The 20,650-nt window shown below is 51.9% G+C and overlaps 1 protein-coding gene across 2 annotated transcripts in view; it reads right to left on the reverse strand.

Annotated features, from left to right (window-relative positions):
• The window catches only part of TMPRSS4 (transmembrane serine protease 4), a 35,284-nt gene extending 14,836 nt beyond the window's left edge, over positions 1–20,448 (reverse strand). For both annotated transcript variants that reach the window (XM_038536008.1, XM_038536007.1), the window contains exons 1-3: positions 20,181–20,448; positions 4,238–4,271; positions 792–905 (exon numbers count right to left, since the gene is read on the reverse strand). In XM_038536008.1, the coding sequence (XP_038391936.1) occupies positions 792–905; positions 4,238–4,271; positions 20,181–20,183 (151 nt within the window). In that variant the 5' untranslated portion in view covers positions 20,184–20,448. The remainder of the gene's footprint in view (positions 1–791; positions 906–4,237; positions 4,272–20,180) is intronic.
• Between the last annotated feature and the right edge of the window lie 202 nt (positions 20,449–20,650).

A 20,650-nucleotide genomic window follows, 5' to 3' on the forward strand; every position in this document is an offset into this window, starting at 1 on the left:
TCTGTACCCTATATGATGACCCATACTTTTGAACAACCTGATTTTCATCCAGGTAGTTGACACACATTATCTCCAATATCCTTCTGGGAGAGATGGGATGTTCTACCGATGAGAGGAGAGTGCAGTTGGCAGAGGTCAAAAGATGACTTCCCACCCTGAAAGCACAGTCAGTAGCCTGCTGTGACTATGGGGGAGGAGAAGCAAGGACACTCACAACTGAGACCAGGATGTGGACATTGCGGGTCATTCAGTTCACTCTTTGTCCCTGAGTGGCCTGCCCTACATCACACTGGGTCTCAGGCGCTGGCTGAGAAGACAGAGCTGAAATTGGGGTGCGGAGGTGCTGTCTACCTGGGTGGGCTTCCCTGGTGCCTCCTGTCGGTGTCCCTGCCTCTCTTCTAGCCAGTAGGGGTGCTCAGGTGTCTGTAGACTCCTGATGAAGGAGGCAGGGGCCTCCTGGCCTCCGGGGGGCCAGTTGCCTGCATGGATTTGTACCATGTACAGCTGTGCTTTCCCTGTGGCAGAGATTATCGGGGTAGGTGGGGGCTGCATTCACCTCCTTCTTTCACTCCTGGGGAAGGCTCCCTTCATTTTTTTTTTGGAAGGCTCCCTTCAAAGCCGGGGGTAGACACATGTCACACAAAGCTTTCTGCAGATCACCTGCCCAGGACTGCTCGGTGGAAGGGTGGAGGGTAGGGTTGTGCTCAGAGGCGTGGGCAGGAGCTGCTGTTTACTGTGGGGGTGAGGACAGAGGTGGGGGCAGTCATGAGGGGGTGAGGGCCGCCACTTACTGAGGACAGCCACGATGATGATGATCGCCACACTCAGCAAGGCTGCGATGATGGGGATCCCCACCTTTTTGAAGGTCTCCATGGGAGTGCGGGGTTTGCGCAGTGGGGTGACATCTGTGAGGCAGAGGGAGAGAGCCTGAGGTCAGCACTTGGAGACCATCCCTGCCGAGGCCCACAGCCTCCCTGCCCTCTGACCCCAGTGCTGAGCTGCAGAATGTCTCTCGGGGACAGTTTTGCTTAGCACTGGGGTTTTATTCCTGCAGATTGGGCTTAGCTTCAGCAGCACCCCGTCATCCCATCTCCTTTGCTTACCCAGGCTTATCCATCTCTCACCTGTGCCCCTCTAATGAGCCTCCAGACCATGGCGTCTTCTCCTTGTCTTAGCCTATTCTGGGATGTTTCACCCTGGCCAGTCTGCCTTGGAACTGCCCCTGGAGAGGCAAGTACTCATTTGCTTTACTATCATTTATCCTCTCTTCTGACTTATCTTTTGATTAAATTGTAAGCTTGAGGAGGGCAGGGACCTCCAACATATTACATGCTCATAGAGTCCTAATAAATGCATCCTAATGGCCTCCATCTCCAACTCAACAGAGAGGGAGTCCCTAGAATGGTCCTTGTTTTTAAGGAGATAGCAGTTTGGGGGAAGATGTGAACAAGGACACAGTCTCCAGTACTGCCAGACGCCATCAAAGCACTCACTTAAATGGGACTCTGTAGGTGAGGTGGGGGGGGGGGGGTGGTTAGGGTGGACCAGCTGGGCAAAGGCCTAGGGGTGGGTGACTGTGAGCTCCTGAGGTATAACATGGGCCGGTGCATGTTGTGGAGGCAGGACTGGCAATGTCAGTCTGTGGAGAGTCTTGAATACCATGCCAGGAATTTGGATTTGATCATGAAGGCAGTGGGGAGCCATGGAGAGCTTTGAGCAGCAGAGATACATGATCATATTTTTGATATTTAGAAAGATGAATCTTTCATTGGGAAGGAGGTGGATGGGAACAAGAGTTTGGGGTTAGGGAAACCAGGTAGGAGCCTGGAGATGCCTTAAAACAGAGGAATGATTTCACTCATATGTGGAATTAAAGAAAGAAAAGAGAGGATCATAGGGGAAAGAAGGGAAAAATAAGACGAAATCAGAGAGGGAAGCAAACCATAAGAGACTTAACTCTAGGAAACAAACTGAGGGTCGCTGGAGGGGAGGGAGGTGGAGGGATGGGCATTAAGGAGGTCACAAGATGGAATGAGCCCTGGATGTTATACCAACTAATGAATCACTGAACTCTACCTCTGAAACTAATAAAAACTATGTTAATTAATTGAATTTAAATAAAATTAAATAAAAAGGTAATCATTTCCTGTCATCCTTCCCCATTTAAAAAAAATACCACTTATCAGCTCTTAACATACCCTGTATTTTACATATTACATATACTCTCTGTCCCCTCCCATCCCTGCCTGAAATGAAGACTCTATGAAGATAAGGAGTTTTTTTCTTCTTTCTTTTTTGTTCATTGCTGAGTTGCTGGTGTCTCAACAGATATTTGCCAAATGAATACGTGAACCGTTCTTTGCTTGATCTCTTAAGCACACATCCTTTCCATCTTCTAGGTCTTGTTTTCTGGCTGGAATGGTGGCTAGTTATATGTCTGTCTCGATCTCTTTCCCCAGCTCTTTAAAAGCAGAGAATGGCATCCAGCCAGAGCCTGGTGCTCAGTAAATGCTGGTATCATTGAATCTGTTGAAAGCGTTTCCTCAGGGGAGTTGAAGCCTTGGATGCAGAGCTGAGGCCCTGGGGATGTGGGCTGGCACCAAGGAGCTGATCAATCTAAGCAGGTATCATTTTAAAGTTCTAGCAGTCAGTGTGCAGAACTGTCCTCTTTCCCGAGGCCGTGGGCATGGTGACATTTCGTTCATTCTTCCTCCATGAGTGATTTTTTTTGTTGAGCACCTCCCGCTGGGGATGCAAGGTGCGCTTATTTTCTCAGAGGTGGACTGTCTATAAGGGAGTCCAGTCCCTTCATGAGTTCCCCTGTCCAGGTCCTGATGTCTCTGCCTCCCTGATGCTTTCAGGAAGAACATGATCAGGAACTGCAGAGTTTTCTTGGCTTATGTTTCATACTTAAAGTTAACAAAGCCACCATGAGCTATGAGGAGCCTCCCTGCCTGCCACCGTTCCTTCCTCCAGCCTGTCCTGCCCACCACTGTGGGACAGAGCCTCCCAGCAGGTTGCTGTCATATCCCTGCTCGAGAACCCTCCGTGACTTCCCAATCTAGACCATGCTCTTCTTCAGACTGTCAAAGCCAGTGTGATTTGGCCCCTGTCTCCTTGCCACATGGACTTCCCGCTGCTAATCCTCACCAGCTCCCAGGGCCACACGGGCAGCTCCCCTCTGGTCCTTGCACACCTGCCTTCATTCCTACCTCTGAATCTTTACTCCTCTTCCCTTTCACCACTGAAACCCTCATCACATCCTTCTGTTTTGTGATAGTCTATTCCCGTGGGGGCTTTGTCAACGCGTGCCTCACCCATGACGCTATTATCTCTGATGGCTTGGCACCGCTCTCTCCTTCTCGAACTCCCTTCACATGGGCATTGGTGGCAAATCTAACTTGTTTTCTGGTTGGGTAGTTCTCAGGCTTACTCAGGTGGTAAAGCCCTCGGATGTCTGGTGTTCTCCAGGGACATGATGGTCTATCGAATTCCAAAGAATAAACTAGGTGCCATCTTACTTGGGAAGATGCTTATGATCGTTATTAATTTGAGGCCCTAAAATTGTTGAAGTAAGGGGGATCGGTTATTTCCTTGTTGATTTGTCATATTAATTTGTGCTTTGCTCACTCATTTTGTTAATCCAGCAGGCTACCAGGAATTGTTATCAGTGGTTTAGCAGAATGGAATGGGAGGGAAAAAGAAGAGTGTTCCCTTAAATTTGGGAATACTTTACCTCTTAAACTATTCTTCTCCTGTAAATCAGGCAAACACTATCATTTTCTAGTCTACCAGAGAAAATACCTGTGTCTAGCTTATTCTGTGGCAGCATGGTCAGAACAACTTCATGAGGGCAGGGACTTTGGCTGTCTTATTTCCTGCTTTAGTCTAGTGTCTAGCCCAGATCCTGGCATGTGGCAGGCATCCACAGAGTTGTTGAATGAATAAGAAAGTGAGTGACTGAATGAGTTGGAGAATCACCGCTCCTGTGGCTTTAGGTTTGTTGGTCCTATTTCCCTGGAGACCAGGCATCCTGCTTCTAGAATTATCCTGGACCTTACAGTTGCTTAATACATTTTTGCCGAATGATGAATGGGTGGGTGGATGGAGATCTTCCACAGCATTTAGCCCTTGGTGGCAGTGGTGAGGGCCAAGCAAGGGGGGTTTAGTATCTATTTGGTGACTGGTGGAAACTTGGAGGCTGAGGTGGATGAGGGGAAGCCGGATTTTAACTTACCAAGGCTGTTCAGGGGTTGATTGCTGTCCGGATCCTGTAATTAAAGGAAAAATAGTCAGTAAGATGAGTGAGGGAAGCCCTCGGGCTGGGGCTGAGAGCCCAGGGGAGGCTCTTGGTTCTCATCTCTGTCTCCTTCTCCCTGCTGATTCTAAGTTGGGTGGCTCAGCGATGTCTAACTGGTTCAATATGTAAAGTTCAGTTTTACATTTATATTAACTGGTACAACTAGCTAACTAGGTGTATTAATTAGCAATTGTGGAAATGCCAGGCTGCTTGGTTGTTATATTGCTAAGTTTCTCAGGATGATTCTGCTCTGCTGTCTGTTTTGCAACCATTTGTGTCTACTTCAATAGGTGTTATAATTCTGTAAAAACTCAGACGCTGGGATGCCTGGGTGGCTCAGGCTCAGAGCGTGATCCTGGAATCCTGGGATCAAGTCTCACATCGGGCTCCCTGCAAGGAGCCCGTGTCTCCCTCTGCCTGTGTCTCTGGCTCTCTCTGTGCATCTCTCATGAATGAATAAAAAAAAAAAAGACTCAGACACTTCACAGAAGGGGATACTTCAATGGCCAATCAGTGCCAAAAGATGCTCATCAGGCAAGTGCAAATTCATACCACAATATCTCTACATAGACACCAGAATGGCTAAAATGAAAAAGATGGACAATGATAAGTATTGCTGAGGATGGGGAATATTGGAACTCTTACACACTGTTGTCAGGAATATAAGTTAGTACAGGTAATTTGGGAAATAGTCTGGCTGAATCAGCTATGTGAATATTTTAGGATTCTATGACCCAAGAATAAGCCAGGAGAAATGAGTTCGTGTGTCTAGCAAAATACCTGTACCCGAATGTTCGTAGTAACTGCATTCATAATAGCTAAAAATTGAAACAACCCAAAAGTCAATCACTGGTGGGGTAAATAAATTGTGGTATATTCATATGATGGAAAATATTTCAACAGTAGACAAGCATTACCTAGTGCTAAGCTCAATGACCTATGGTTGAATCTCATGGATATAATAATGAAGGAAAGAAATAGATACAAAAGAGCAAACTCTGTATGATTTCATACATACAAAATTTAAAAGGTAAAGTTAATCTATGATGATACAAGTCAGAATAGTGAACACTACTGACTGGGGAAGCGGGGCAGTTTTTGGAAATAGCACGATGGAAACTTCTGAAATGTTGGAAAACTTACGGATCTTGATCTAAGTGTTGGTTACATGGGTGTATATATGTTTATTATTCACTAGGGGGTACACTTTAGATTTGAGTACTTTACTGAATGTATTCTATACTGAATAGAGCAAATAGACAAAGATAAAACAATATCAGAGCACTATGGTACTTCTGCAAGTATACTCTTAGGTCACCATGGACACACATACACAAATACAAGCCTCTGTTCTTCCAGATACATCACTTCATGTGTGCACTCAGCACACACACAGCCACACAAGGTCACACACAGGAACCATGCACATAAGGCTCACATATGAAGTCCATATACCCCCTTTCCTGCAAAGCAAAGGGTAAGGGAGATAGGACTGCCAAGGCTCATGCCTCACTCTTGTGCCTCCTAGAAAGCTCTCTTCTCTTTGCTCCCTTTCCAGTTGCTATAGGGGCTGGAGTCCCTGGGCTGGGTGAGCGGCAGGCCTGTCTGGGGTCTGTGTCTCCATCCTGGGACTTGTCTGCTCATGGTGCTGAGGTCACAACGGTTCCACTGGTAGGTGGAGGAGCTGCAGGACTTTGAATGTTTTCATCTGAGAATTTTTCTAGTCCCATTTGGGGGTGACAGGGCTTCTTCTAAGCCTTGGGTGGGTGTCCCAGATTAGGTCTGGTTGGCAATGGCAGTGCGGAGCGGGGCATCCCTAGGTGGTGTTTGCTCCCATGACTGAGCATGGTAGACCTAGTCATTGGGAGAAGGAGCTTCTTCCTTTCCTCCCAAACTCTGTAATCTGCTGGAGGGCCATGTCTGGCTTTGCCCTTGGGTCGCATGAGGGCTTAGGCAGTTGGGGGATGTAGCAGAGACAGCAGGCTCTGGAGTCTGCAGGGCTGAGTTGGAATACAGGTTCTGCATCTTATTAATTGTGAGTCTTGGGTGTGAGATAGTTAACCTCTCTGAGCTTCACGTTCCCCGGTTCTCCATTCCCCCTTCATAAAGTGGAGAAGATGGCACCTACTTCAAAGCGCCACTGTGAGGTTTAAGTGAACTATGTAGTTGGAGGGCCTGGCTCACACCGGCGGGGTCTCTTCCCTCCTGGGCCCCCCAGCATTTGCTGCAAAGCTTTCCCACTGGGCAGTCAGTCCCTGCTTCTTAAGGCCGTTGCACCCTCAGAATTTTGCACTGGAAAGGTGGGACAGATGCTGTTAGATGGAACTGGACTCTAGGCTCTGCCCTATAGATCATTCCCAGCTACCTGTCCTCCACCACCTCCAACACCTGGAGGGGGTACTATTTCCAGGGTAAAGATGAGAAAAGTCCTGCAACGCTGCATTGCCATGGCTGTAGCGTTGGGTAATAGTAGTATCAACAGTACTTAATCTACATACAGTCTGTGTATAAGAGTTTACAAAATTCTTTTGTCTGACTCAGTCAAGCTCAAGGCTGAAAAGGATCTCAATTGTCTGATAACCAGTACGGGTAGCATTAAGTCACTGAGTATTCAATGAAATATTTCACAAAGCTCTGCTCTAGGAGCTGTGGATTCAAAGACAAATAAGAAATAAGTGCAGCAGGATGGGAGAAGTGCCCAGACAGGCCAGGCCAGGCCAGGCCCTGCCCTCACCTCTGGTGGGTGGGGAATAGGGGAAAGCAGGGGGAGGACAGGTATGACCAGAGGAAGCTGGAACCAGTAGTGCCATGCAGAGTGAAACAGGTGATGGGAGACAGTGCCTGGTGGATACTTAGAGCCAGAGACCTAGGGAAGGGGCCAGGGTGGTTGGAGAGAGCCCCTAGGATGAGATCTGAACGCCAGAGAGGAGTCAGAGGGTCAGAACAAAGATCTGCAAGAACAAGAGGAAGGAGAAAGACGCTGGTGGTGGGGAAAGTCACCGCGTGCTTGGGAGGTCAAAGCAGCAGGCCTTGCCAGTGGGTTGGATGCTCTGGGGTCTTCAGGGAGCACGTAGGAGGGTATTTGCCGACATGCAAAGGCTGTGGGAGGGGCAGGTTAGAGGGACATCAGGAACATCCACTTACTGGCCTTTCTCAGTCAATTCATTCTTTCTCCCTGAGTCTGCCTGTGCTCACATGCCTACATTAGTTGAGGTAGGTAGGGCAAGTCTTGTGTTTATTATTAATTCAACAAATATTGACTGGATGCCTTTGATGGGACCGGAATTGTGCTGAAGCCGAGACACGGAACAAAAGAGGTTCACAGTCTGCACTTTCTTGATTCCTCATCTGTGAACAGAAGTGACCTCAGTACCCCTTTAGCTAATATGTTTTCGACTGCAATCTTCCTACAGAAAACATTCCACACCTTTTTTGAAAACAAAATAAACTAAGTCAAAACTACAAGCTAGAATGACAGAGACTATGACTAACTGGTAATTAGGGCATCCCTGGTGTCTCCTACAATGCCTGGCATAGAGTGGGTATTTATTTTTTTTTAAGATTTTATTTATTTATTTGAGAGAGGGAGAGAGCATGAGCATCAGTGGGGGGCGGGGGGCAGAGGGAGAGGGAGAAGCAGGCTCCTCACTGAGCAGGGAGGCTGACATGGGATTTGATCCCAGGACCCTGAGATCATGACCTGAGCTAAAGGCAGATGCTTAACTGAGCTACCCAGGTGCCCCTAGGGTGGGTATTTAATACTTGAGTGAAAGAATTAAGGAAAGTATCTTGGTTTCAGGGCTCAGTCCCAGGCCCGCCTTGAATGAGCCGACTCTGGCACACACACACATTGGAATATTATGCTACAGTCAAAACAAATGAACTATGGCACCACAAAATAAATGGATGGTATCAGTAATTTAACATTAGAGGAGAAAGTAAATCCTCAAAAGATTACACATAACCCAGACTCCTTTTCATAAGGAAGCAAGGAAATGATAAAATGATGCTTATGTTCCAGAGGGCTTCTAGCACCTTTGCTGGCCTGGCAAAGATGTAGAATCAATATTCACTGAATTACTAAACATAAGAGACTTGCCCACCCACCTGGGCAGGGGGAGGGGATGTGTGTGTGAGGGCAGGTGATTAGATGCAGTGTTTGTTAGGGGTGGTTGGTTTATGGAGGTTTACATCATTATTAAAGTCATCCAACTAGTTGGGGAGTTACAAAGGGGATGCTGCGGAAGCCAACAGTGGAAAATGTCATGAATCGAGAATTGATTCATCCAGTGGTGTGCACCTGAGATTCAAAGAGAAAATAAAGAAGCAGTCGGCTATGCTGAGGGGTTCAAGGAGTCCAACTCCCATCCTCCCATCCTCCCGGGCTCTACTCTGACTCTCATACCACCTGAGTTCTTCCATGAGTGGCCTGCTCTTTGGCTTTCTTGAAGCCTCTTCTCCAACATGGTGAGATCTGGGATGATGGGTTGCCAGACTTCCCGGAAGAGGAGCTGCTGAAGGTCATAAGCATCTAGGGTAATGGACAGGGAGGTGGGCACATTTAGGTTTATGAGCGGCCACTGGCAATATCAATGTGAATTGCCTTCCTGAGCAGGATGAGGTTGGGAGTGCGCAGGAGCCGTGTTGCCTTTCAGCCCAGAATCCATCCCAAGTCGAGGGGGCGGGGGCAGGGAAGAGAAATGGGGCCGAGAGACGAGGTAAGAATCAAGGGCAGACTGGGTGGCTCAGCAGTTTAGTGCCGCATTCAGCCCAGGGCATAATCCTGGAGACCCAGGATCAAGCCCCATATCGGGCTCTCTGCATGGAGTCTGCTTCTCCCTCTGCCTGTGTCTCTGCTTCTCTCTCTGTGTCTCTTATGAATAAATAAATAAAATCTAAAAAAAAAAAAAATCTTACCAGGTAAGACTTAGGAACCTGGCCATCCCCCGTCACTGGATGAGTCTGGGCCATGATCATAGGATGCAAAGCTGAAAGGGTCTCTGGGGACCACCCCAGGCTTCTCCTGGTTTCCTAATCTGGGGAAATGTCTAGCCCAGGAGTTGGTAGAGGGAAGGAGCTTGAGAGGCCGTGATACATCAACTGTGCTGCCTTCTGCTTTGTTGGAGATGTCACAGTTTATCCTCAACTTGAACTCATCCCCTGGTCACAACTGCCACAGCCCAGGCCCAGCCCAGGCTTAGCAAAGGCACCAGCCTTTCCTGTGTTGTTGGGTTGCTGCCTGGGTCAGGCCTGTCTGCTGTGTTGATTCAGTCCACTGTGTGGCCCTGACTCACAGGCCCAGCCCAACTGGTGTCTGACTTAGGGGTTTATCTCGGAAGGAAGCTCCTGCTGTCTGGGTTACAATGCCTGGGCCCCTGGAGCCAGGAGGGGCTAAGGGGAGGGGAAGAAGGAGTTAGAAGGTAGGTGTTAGAAGGCTGATGAAAATCACCTATTGATTGCCTAATTCAGAGAATTATCTTTCCCTGCCTTTTGGTCCATTGCTGGTCACAGAAAGACATTATTCTGCGACCCAAATATAGAGGCAGAGCTTACAATGTCTTGCATAATTGCTGTCCCGTTTATTTTACTTTTTATTTTTTTAACAAATGGATTTTAAAAAATTATTTATTTATTTATTCATGAGAGACACAGGCAGAGGGAGAAGCAGGCTCCATGCAGGGAGCCCAATGTGGGACTCAATCCCAGGACCCCAGGATCACGCTCTGAGCCAAAGGCAGGCACTAAACCACTGAGCTACCCAGGGATCCCTGCTGTCCCATTTAATCTTCAGAACCACCCTGAGAAATTATCCCCATTTTCCAGGAGAGAAGACTAAGCCTCCTGTAGATTAAGTGGCTGCTGTGGCCTCAGAACAAATCAGGAACAGATCCAGCCCTTGGAGGCCAGGGTTTTGGACTCAGTGGACTGTTGTTTTCATCCCCCCGCCCCGCGCCCTTGTAGGAACCTACTTTGGGAAGTACCATTAGCTGGGACTGTGTCCTTTTGATTGTCTACTCCCTGGCGTGAAGTCTAGTTGTGTAGTTAGCATGCACTGGTGGGCAGAGATTGCCCCCAGCAGCTCCCCAGCTCCCCAGGCAAACCCATGTCTGCTTGGTTCCTGGCTCTCCAAGTCTTCCATCAGCAAGAGTGAGAGGTCCTCCCTCCCTGAGTCTGTCTGCGGAAGGGCCTACTGCTTCCCGCCCAGCAGGGGCTTTGTGGTTATTAGCATCCCTTCTTCATCTCTCTCCCTTGAGGTGTGCATGTTTCTCATCTCTTCCTCCTCCTTTATTTACCCTTAGGCCCTGGTTGGGCTTAGTGCAGCTTTAACCTTCTAGCTCAGAGCTGATGAACCCAGGCACCAGGCAGTTCTTATTTTTAACTGAGGATGAGGCTTAAGTGTGCTGCAGAGAAGACACCAAGAGCCCGCCAGCCCGGGGAGTAGAAGGTCATTTTGCCTTGTCTTTTGACTTGCTGTGTAGCTCTGGGCCCACACCTCAATCTCTCTGAACTTTAAGGTCCCTTGGGTACATGGAGACTCTCAAAGATGGTAAAGCAGATAAGAGGGTTATTACTACACATCGAAACAGGCAGGTGCCCCGCCAGCCAATACTGAGAGGTGCTCAGAGGCCAAAGGAGCAGCAGAAAGCCTGGCCAGCTCTTTTGTCTGCTTTCCTTGCCAAGCAGCCTGTCCCTGGGCCTTATTTTTCTCTTCCTCTCTGCAGTGCTGACTCTGAGCTTCCTTGCTCTGGAAAGAAGTCAATAGGGGCAGAGCTCGGATGATTGGGGTGCAGGGGAAGGGGGAAAGGCAGGGGCTCCCAGTAAGGGGCTTTCTGGCTCTGCTCTGCGGTGTGGCAGTTTCAGGCTCCTGTGGGGGCTCCAGCCCTGGCTTCCCATGGTCTCTCTGGGAACACCTAGAGGCAGAGATGCTGCTGTTGCTAGGTGATGGGATAAATAGGTCCTTTGTGGCTCTGGCAGGTGGGAGCTAGGTTGCCCAGGCCAGGGACACGGCAGGGGAGAGCCCAGGGGAGTGGGTGGGGAGGTTCTCTAGCGAGCCAGGAGTCCCAGAGGCTGCTCACGGCTCACAGAGCAGGGCTTGGCCCTTGGCTGGCTCAGGGGCTGCTCTGCAGGTGCCTCCCTCTGCTCTCTGACCCTGAACCTGCACTCCCCCCACCCCCTGACCCAACAGCAGGCGGCTGTGTGCTCTCCACCTGCAGCAGGCATAGGGCAGTTTGATGCCTTTACCAGACCGGGCAAGTACTTCCTCTCTTGGGTGCTTCAGCCATGACAGGTAAGGTGAGGAGAGGGGCCAGGGGCCATGGGAGCCGGGAGGTTGTGGGTCAGCAGAGGGAGGGTACGGGTTTCCCGAGATGGGCCTGGCTGTGATGCAGCAGCCCTGATACGTGGAATGTTCTCAGGGATGGCAAATCAAGCTGGCTCTCAAGGATCCTCTCCAGACAGGACCCCCTGCCGGGGCCACGCACGGCTGGGTGCCCTAGCTCTCACATGCTGGGGTCCCAGCGAACGTTTGCACTTGCTCTGCCTCGTGCGAGGCATCCATACAGCAGTGCATTTTCCTTCAGGGCTGACCTCAGCCTCGCCTGCTACATTAGAAGCCACTGGGCCTTGTTCTGAGCCACATAGGTGCTGACCTGTCGGCAATTTGAGCTGAGCACCCCAACCCCCATCGCAGGGCACAGTGGCTCCAGGGCAGGGCCTAGGGGGGCTGGGAGGTGTCAGGTGGCCTGCCACGGTCCTGCCACCAGCCCGCTATTCAGCCTTTTGTCCAGGCACAGCTCTTGACTCCAGGGAGGGCCACGGGAGAGGGTGCAGGGGTAACTATTTCTGTTTCACAAGTGGGGAAACTGAGGCACAGTCGCCATGCAGTCTCTCCCAGGTCACATGGCAAGACAACACGAAGAGCAGAAATGAGGTATTAGTACATGCCCGTTGGGTTGGGTTGAACTTGCCCCGGTGATGCTACTGTTAACGGTAGCTCGGTGACTCCTACAAACCACTCCAGCGGCCTATTCTTGGTGTTTGGGGGAAGCAGCCCATTCTCTACAGCCTGAGTTCTCCACAATTCTACTTGGCTCAACTTTCTTTCTGACCACCCCCCCGGGGGGGGGGTCGATGCAGCCCCCCACCCCCAGGAGGGTCTGTTGGAAAGGAAGCAGCTCCACCTCTGCGCACCTGCAGGTGCTGTGTGGGCAGTGGCTGAAGGGACCACGAGAGAGGCCTCAGGAGTCAGGCCACCTGGACTGACGGTGACCTTAGGGGTTTGCCTAAGGGAATGTCGTGGTGTGCCTTTAGGAGGGGCTGATGGGTCTTAAAGCTTGGGGAGTAGGGGAGCGTGCTCTAAACTGCAATTTATCTGAGCTAAAGAGCTGCCACCCCAGGTGTGGTCTGATGTTTATGAGAGCATCCCGCAGAGTCTGTACTGCCTTCGAAACATCACGCCCTCTCTTTCTTGTTCGGAATTGTCCTTTAAACTTTGAGGAGCGAGGTGGTGTGAGGGAAGAAGGGCTCTGGTGTTCTAAAGTCGAGCTCTACAGTTTACCTGCTGAGCAACCTTGGGCAAATCACTTAACATCTCTGGGCCCCAGTTTGTGCCTTTGGAAGCAGGGGTGGCAAATCGGTGATAGAGCCAGTGAGAAAGGCTCCCGGCGGGGCTCCGCCGGCCAGTGACGATGCACCTTTCCAAGGCCCCAAGAACCCTGTCTGGTCCTCTCCTGCTTTTACGGGTTTGTTCATGGTCCCCCTTGGTGGGTCTTTGTGGTTCGAGGGGTCTCAGCTGCTCTGGCCAGATGACAGTTGCCCCTGTCCCTGTTCCTTCTGAGTTCTGTGTCAGGAGCTCTGGCCTGGATCCAGTTCTGCCCCTTATGAGCCCTGTGCTCCTGGGCAAGTGATTGAGTTTCCTCATGTGTAAAATGGGAAGAGTGTGATCTGCCTCCTGGGTTCGGGGGTGTGGATGAACTACATGATGCAGGAGGCGCCCCTAGCTCGGTGCTCGGCATCTAGAGGAGTGTGGGACTTGGACACCCGTGCCCTTAGCTCCAGTTATCCCGGAGGCTCAGGGAGCAGGACTGTACTCAGCGTTCAAGGAGGGTGCGCATGGCAGTGCATGTTCAAGGGCAGGACTGAGTGTTCTCGCTTGGTCTGGATGCTCCCGGGGAAGCAGCCTCTGGGGAGCTGGTTTGGCTGCTGGGGCCAAGAGCCTCCATCTCCTGGCAAATGTCCGCAGTGACTCTCGGTGTCTCCCATGAACTCTGCACTCGTGATCCTGTAAGTACTGCTGCAGCCGTGCCCTGTGGCTCCTCTGCAGCTAGAGCTTGGCAGTTACATAACTGAAGCTCCCTTTTACCACTTCCCTGCCCACTCAGGAACTCTGCGCCTACGTGAGGCTGTCCTCCCTGGGCTGCCGTCGGCTGGGGAAGGCCATGGGCTGTGGACAGGGCACAGGCGTCAGGCGAGGTCTTCAACCCCCAGAGCCTCAATTTCCTGTGTGTGTGTGTGTGTGTGTGTGTGTGCGTGTGTGTGTGTGTGTGTGAGAGAGAGAGAGAGAGAGAGAGAGGTTCTAAGTCTTCTTAATGAGACCAGAATATACACAGCCTCTAGCCCATTGCCTGGTATAGAGTAAGAATGCACTAAATGCCCCTAATAATAAACACAACAAAAATAAGACTATTTTATCCATTCAGTGAAGCACTGTTCTGGGGGCTGGTCATATAGCAGCGAATACAAAAGACAAAGTCCTTGTGCCCACGAGGCATATATCCTACTATTTCTTATTAGTAATTAATGACTACTACTATGGAACCTAGTAAGTACTTGGCCTTGCACATACTCAAAAACTGTCGTCTGTGGAAGGAGCCTGGCAGAGGGCCTTGCATGTGTGGACCAGGCCCTGCACAAATGGTCATTTTTGTGATTTTATGGAGCCTGGGGGCCTGCCCTCAGGAGGGAATCTTCACCCTGGAGCACGCATAGGGACAGCGGCATTTAGGGGTCCTAGGATGATGTCATGTGACCTCTTTAGGAACAAAGGGAGGAGGCTGCAGGCCAGAGAAACAAAGACATTGGGTAGCAATGGTCTTTTAAAGTGGGTAGGGACATCTCAAGGAAGCAGCAAAGGGGATGCTCAGGATGAATGGGGGACATTACAGAAAGTCTCTTTCTCTCTCAGTGCAGGGAAGATCATCTAAGTAACAACGTGTGTGAGTAGAAGCTAGATGATGTAGATGTCCAAAGTAGACCAGGGCAAGGCCAGAGAAGGGCTCTCTGGCACCCTAGAGGACCTGGGGGGGGGGACTCCTGGGGTTGCTGCAAGACAAGGGAGGCAGGGCAGGAGTGCATGGGGGGCCCAGGCTGTTTTCCACTTGGGGGTTCTATGTTAGATCTCAGTGGGCAGTGGGCTCCGAGGCTAAAACAAATTTGGGGAAACACTGGCCTCTGATCTGAGAAGACGTCTAAGGTCCTTTCCTGAGGGCCTGTGACTTGGAAGAGCTTGCTTGTTGTTAGCCTGGTGCTTCTGTTGCCCTCTTCCATGGAGAAGACCAGTCTTAGCCCCGATTTGGTTAAAATTTCCTCTAAGTCAGATTTCTATCCTTCACGATCTCATGGCAACTTGAGTGGTTTTCCCAGGCTGCATTGGGAAATTTCTCAGTTGTCTTGAGAAAAATCTAAGTTAATTCTGCCCACTGGTTTCCTTTGTGTGCTCACATCCTCCTTGTGGCCTTTGTTAGGGTAGTGAGGGCTGAAGTCTTCTGGCAGAAAGGATAAGCTCCACTTGCTCATGCTAGTCAACACAGTTTTCACTCAATGCGTGCTTTAGATTATAGAGTTGATCAGCTTCTAGGTAGCGAGGTGGGGCTCCCTGGTTCTGCACTTTGTAGTGCAAGTTCAAGGTCTAGTCTCAGGTTCACGTCTATGGGTTCACATCTTGGAGGAGAAGGAGGGCTTAAGGAAAAATCTGGGCACTTGATATTGAAGTCCTAGAGCTTAGGGATCTTGCCCTGACTCTTCTTGGCCAAGTGACCCTTTCAGGTCATCATCAACCTCTTGAGCCTTGGGATTCCTTTATTTGTAGAACAAGGATCACGATGTCTCAGAGAGCTGGTGTCAGATTCAGGGAGATTCTGGATGTGAAGGTGCTTCTCAGGCTGCAAGATGCTGTGCTTGCTGCATTCAGGTAGGGACGAGATGTTGCTGTTGGCATTCTCTTTAGACCACCCGTGACTCGGGAGAGATGCTCCCAATGGCCCTGCAGTACCGTCCTCTCTGGGGATCAGAGATGTGATCATGAATGAAGGCCCCGTGTCAGGGTGGGAATGGGATGGAGGCGAGGAGGAGTGACCTCAGCCGTGTTACCCTCTTGGTGTCAACATCTGTGGGTGAACAGGTGGCCTGCTCTGCCCGGGGTGGGGGGAGCTCTTCACCCTGCCTCTGTTCCATCTGTGGAGGATATAAAACTGAGAGCTCTGATTCTACATATTCTCTGAATCTTCAGGTTCTTGCCAATGCCTAGCACATAGTTTATGCTTAAGGAACACATGCTGCATGAAGGAGTGAATGCATATTATAAAGGAAGAAACTGCGATCACAGGAAATGCCTAAAGCCATGGTGGGCTCAGCCTGTGAATGTGGCTGAGCCCAGCCAGCCTGACGTGCAGGACAGGTCGTGACAGGAGACTGCTACCACCGTGGACAGGTGCCACCTGAGTATCTCGCCCTCTCCCTCAAGCATCCCGTTCACCCATTACCCTATGAGAGTTTCTGGTTGCATGTAGATTATGCCAGGGAACTGAGAGCTGCTTTGGGAGGGAGGGGGCTGGGGGTGTTGTGGTTTTGAGCCTTGTTTACAAATTTCTGTGCTACAGTTGTGATAGAGCAGCAGGCTGTGGGGTGGAGCTAAGCACGTCGCAGGGGGATTGCCACTTGGGCTCTGCTCAGACTCTCCTTCTCTCCAGTCCCTGGGGTTTCCAGGCAGGCTCGGGCCTGTCCCTCCCTCACCGCAGCCCTGACTTAAAACACCTTGGCAACACCTCTGATAGAATCTGGCATCTTTTCCAGTTGGACTTGGCTCACTTTGTTATCAGTGTCAGATAAATCAGCTGGTTATGGGAATTCAGTCTTTTGTCATTGTCATTCACTCACACACATTTATCATGTGCCTGTTGTGTGCTGGGCTCTGTGATAGGTTTAGGGGCAACAGGTGGCAAAGACCCGGTCCTCAAGAAGCTCACAGCCTGGTGACAACAGGTTTAAAGAAAACTGTGGCAAATGAGCGCATTTTAGGTTGTGAGGGATTTGCTGCCTTGGGGGAATCATTGCTTGGGAATTTGAAGGGTTTTACTGAGTAGATGTTTTCATCTGAACAAGAGGGAAGGCTGCGGGGAGCTGCTGGGAAATCTGAAATGCAGATTCTCAGGCCTGAGAGCCTCTGTCTCCTGACTTCCCAAGGTGGAAAGTCTGTTCAGAGTTCCTGAGTCCTGTTGTTCCCCATCTTCTCCCTTGTTACATCCCCCCTCCCCAAATCGGCTCCTCTGATCCTCTTAGGCTTTGTCAAAGAAGCCGGCTAGAGGAGTACAGGGTGGTTGCTGCCTGTGACTGCTGGCCTCTGCAGCCAGGCACAAGGAAGGATGGTGGGAGAGAGGCCAGGGGCAGGGAGGAGACCTGAGGCCTAGACACGTGTCCCTGTCAGGAGCCAGGCCAGAGTTCTACCCAAAGGCTGCATGGGAAGAGCCCTGGGAGGTGGAAGGGGATCTGGGGGATGTGCTTCCACATTCGCATCCTCTGTTCCCTCTGCCTGGAACTGCCCCTCCTCCCCACCCTCCTGGCTCCTGTGCAGCCCAGGCTCCCCTGACCCCCAGATGAGGCCACATCCTGGCCTGAGCTCTCACAGCCCCTGTGCATTTCCGCGCCTCACCATTGTCACTTGTTAGTTAACCTTGGTTGATGTGATTGAGAACCGTCTGTCCCTTCCCGCCCTCCACCCCCTCTGGACTTGGGGCTCCGTGAGGGCAGGACCCATGTCTGCTTTCTCTTGCCAGCAAGGCTAGTGCCAGCACAGAGGAATCTCACATTGTGTGGAATACAGGAACGGAGCTGGGTGCCCGCTGCACTGCCTGGTGGGCAAGGGTGGCCTCGACCCCATTCTGGACGTGGCTTGGCCCAGAGTGTGAGCCTCCGGCAGCTGGCCTGGCCCCACTGGGCTCCAGGGCTCCGTGGGGACCCTGAACCCAAGTGCCAAGTAGCTGCGGGACCACCATGGGGTTTCTGGCCCCCAGCTGTGTTCCTCTCTGTAGCCTGTGCCCGCCGCTCCAGCCTCCCCAGTGCCCCCATCTGTCACTCTCACTGTTCCCATGTAGTCCTTCTGCCTGGAACACGCTTCCCACCGTCTCTGCCTGGAGAGAGCCTGTCGCAAATACTGTTTCTTCTGGAACAGCTTCCCGACCACCCTGGAGAGAATTAATTCCCTGCCTTCTCTGCCCTAGGGGTGCCTTGTAGTCCCCCCTGGTATTGGACTTGGCACATTCTCTTATGATTCTTTGTGTAAGGAGCTATCGACTTTGGGAGTTATGGGGCAGAATGTGGTCACTGTACCCTTTTGCCCCTCTTCCTGCCGTCTGGAGGCTGGCCACTTACAGGGGCTGGTTAAATGGTTAGGTGGATGGAACTATTTTTGGGGTCACAGCAGCATCAAGCCCCTCGCCCAGGTAGTGAGGGGACCCGGGGGGCAGGCAGGGACCCAGCCTTTCCTTGCTGACCTTGCCCTCCAGGGTCTTTGCAGAGCCCAGAATGGCACCACCAGGGCTGAGAGGGCGACCGACTGAGGTGGGCCCGCCCATGCTCCCGGACCCCCACTGCCACGGTAGGCCTGCTGACCTGCTCCTCGGTCCAGCCAAGCCCAGCAAACCCTTGAGGAGAACCTGCTTCCTCTGGAGCAGCCAGGCCAGGACTGACCTCAGGTGTCTAACACTCTGCTCCGGTAGCTCATGGTATATTTGGGGCCTCGTGGGCAGTAAGGAGCCAAGACCAGGATGGCTCTTGCCAGGGTCCTAGTTTCCCTCTGGGGCTCAACTGCAGCTGAGACAACAGGGCCACATTTCCCTTGGGGTCAGAGATTGGGCTCAGACCTCTGCCCGGGGCCTTCCGCAGCTCCTGCTCTCCCTGGGCCCTCCTAGTCATGCCCAGCTCTCAAGGGAGAACCACTGTGGTGAGGTAGCAACCAGACAGGACTCTGTCCAGGGCGGGCCGGCAGGGGTGAGAGGGAGGCAGGGAGGGGCAGGGGAAAGGGAGGGCTGGGCCTGGGTGTGAGCTGTTCCATTGCTCCCCAGGGCTGGGAGCTATGGTTGTCTGGGCCTCATTAGAGGGAATCACTGGGTTATTAGGCACAGGTGGTTTAGTGGTTAACTTGGGCCAGAAGCTCCCTGGCCCTGCCCAGGATCCTGGCCCCGCTGCTACCTTGCCGTTGGGGCCTCAGACGTGGCCCGCGCTGGTGTGTGCCCACCTGCCCTGCCTCCCTCATACGGCAACGTCCAGTTCCCTCTCCGGCTGGTGAAGCTCAGTGTTGGCCATGCTGCCCACCTGTCATTTGCTGGAGTGGATTCCTCTGGGTCCTTACATTTGTACAGGGCTTCGAGGTTTACGCAGCTATTCACATCACTGGCCCATTCGATCTTTTCACCCACTGTGTGTGTGCATAGGGGGTGGCATGGAAAATGTTTCCATTTTACAGAGGAAGATGATGAGTCTCAGGAAGAGCAAAGTGTCCGGAATAATATGCTAATAAGGGAGCTGCCATTTGACTCTCTGATCCTATAGTTTGTGCTCCAGTTAACTGCCTTAGAATCTACCTCCTTCCTATGTCTCTACTCTCTCGGGAGACACCCAGGCCTCCCTAGTGCCCCCAATAAGCAGCTCGCAGGCAGGAGCTACTTCCTCTTCTCTCCAGAGAGCCCAGCAAGACCATGGGGGATCAGCTTCTAGGTGCTTCCTCGGATGGGGACAGGGTAAGCCGGCTGAATTGCAGAGCAAAGCAGGCAAGCCCTTCTCCTTCCTGACCCTCTACTACCCCAGCACTGGGGCTAGAGTTTTGCCAGACTTTCCAGAGGAATGTCATGGGAAGTGCTCAGGCTGGGGGTCAGGGGACCGCCACTCACGAGGCCCCAGCCAGTCACCTCTGTTCCCCTTGGACAGAAAGCTTCCCCTTCCTTCTTTTTCCCTCCCCTTTCATTTTTGTGTTGATTTTCTGGCAACTGCAGCCTGTTCTCCAGGAAGCAGAGAGGGAAGATTCCCTGAGATCCCCCACTCAGATCCAGATATTATGTCTTCCCCTCCCTGTCCTCAGTTGTCCTGGAAAGATGGGATTGATTCTCTTTGTCCCAAGACAGTGAAGAAGCTCTCTAGGTGCTCAGAGGGGGAGGAAGAGAGGGGACAGGGCCCAGAAAGAGACCAAGTAGATCCCCACACACATTGGGTTGTTTTGGGGCAGCTGTCCATTGTTTGGTTGAAGAAGAAAAGGAGTCCGTTTCCCCAGGGAGGTGACGGGGCCGTCACAACAGCCCCTTGCCCTTGGAACAACAGTGCCAACCTTAGCCAACAGACCCGGAGACTTTGCACGAAGAGCGGGCAGGATTTAGGAGGGAATAGTGGCCCATGTGTCCAGCTTCATGGGTGCTGTGCAGCGCCCTTTGGTAAAGAAGGGGAGAGGAGGGCAGGGGGGGTACTGAGGCTTCTAAGGGCCTGAATGTGGGGGTGACTCGGTGTGACCTCTTTTCTCACTGGGAAGCTGTTACAAAATCCACAGGCTGCCAGAAGGGCCCTTTATGGGGAGACCTGCCCTCCCCCAGAATTCAGAGCAGAGGGCGCCCGCACTCACCATGCCGGCTCTGCGATCTGCCAGGTTTCTCTGCGGCTGGAGCTGAGGGGTGGCCGTCAGGAGGGCCTCCTGGATGGGCCCTGGCTGGCAGCGGCTCGGAGGCCCGGGCAGCGGCGGCTGGAAGAGGCCTAACTGCGGGGCACGCCTCGGGGCCGCGTGTGCCGCATCCCTCTCCCCTTAGCACCCTGGCCGCCTCCACCGCCCTGTTCCAGGAGTGATTGGGGACCGTGGGGCCAGTTGATTAAAACAACCTCACAGTTGAAGTTGCTAAACTGGAATGATTAATGCATCTTGTAACCTGACACCGTCCTAGGGGCTGGAACACACCTGGAGTCATTCATGGCCCTTTGGCCTCCGTATAGGGGACACGCCTAGGATGTTGCAAAAGCCTTCCTGCCTGAATGACTCCCCCCCCCCCCCCCCCGGGGGGTGTTGCTGGTGGGGATGTCGAGGGCGCTCCCTGTCTCTCT

Source organism: Canis lupus, chromosome 5 (assembly GCF_011100685.1).
Source record: "Canis lupus familiaris isolate Mischka breed German Shepherd chromosome 5, alternate assembly UU_Cfam_GSD_1.0, whole genome shotgun sequence".
Taxonomy (NCBI): Eukaryota; Metazoa; Chordata; class Mammalia; order Carnivora; family Canidae; genus Canis; species Canis lupus.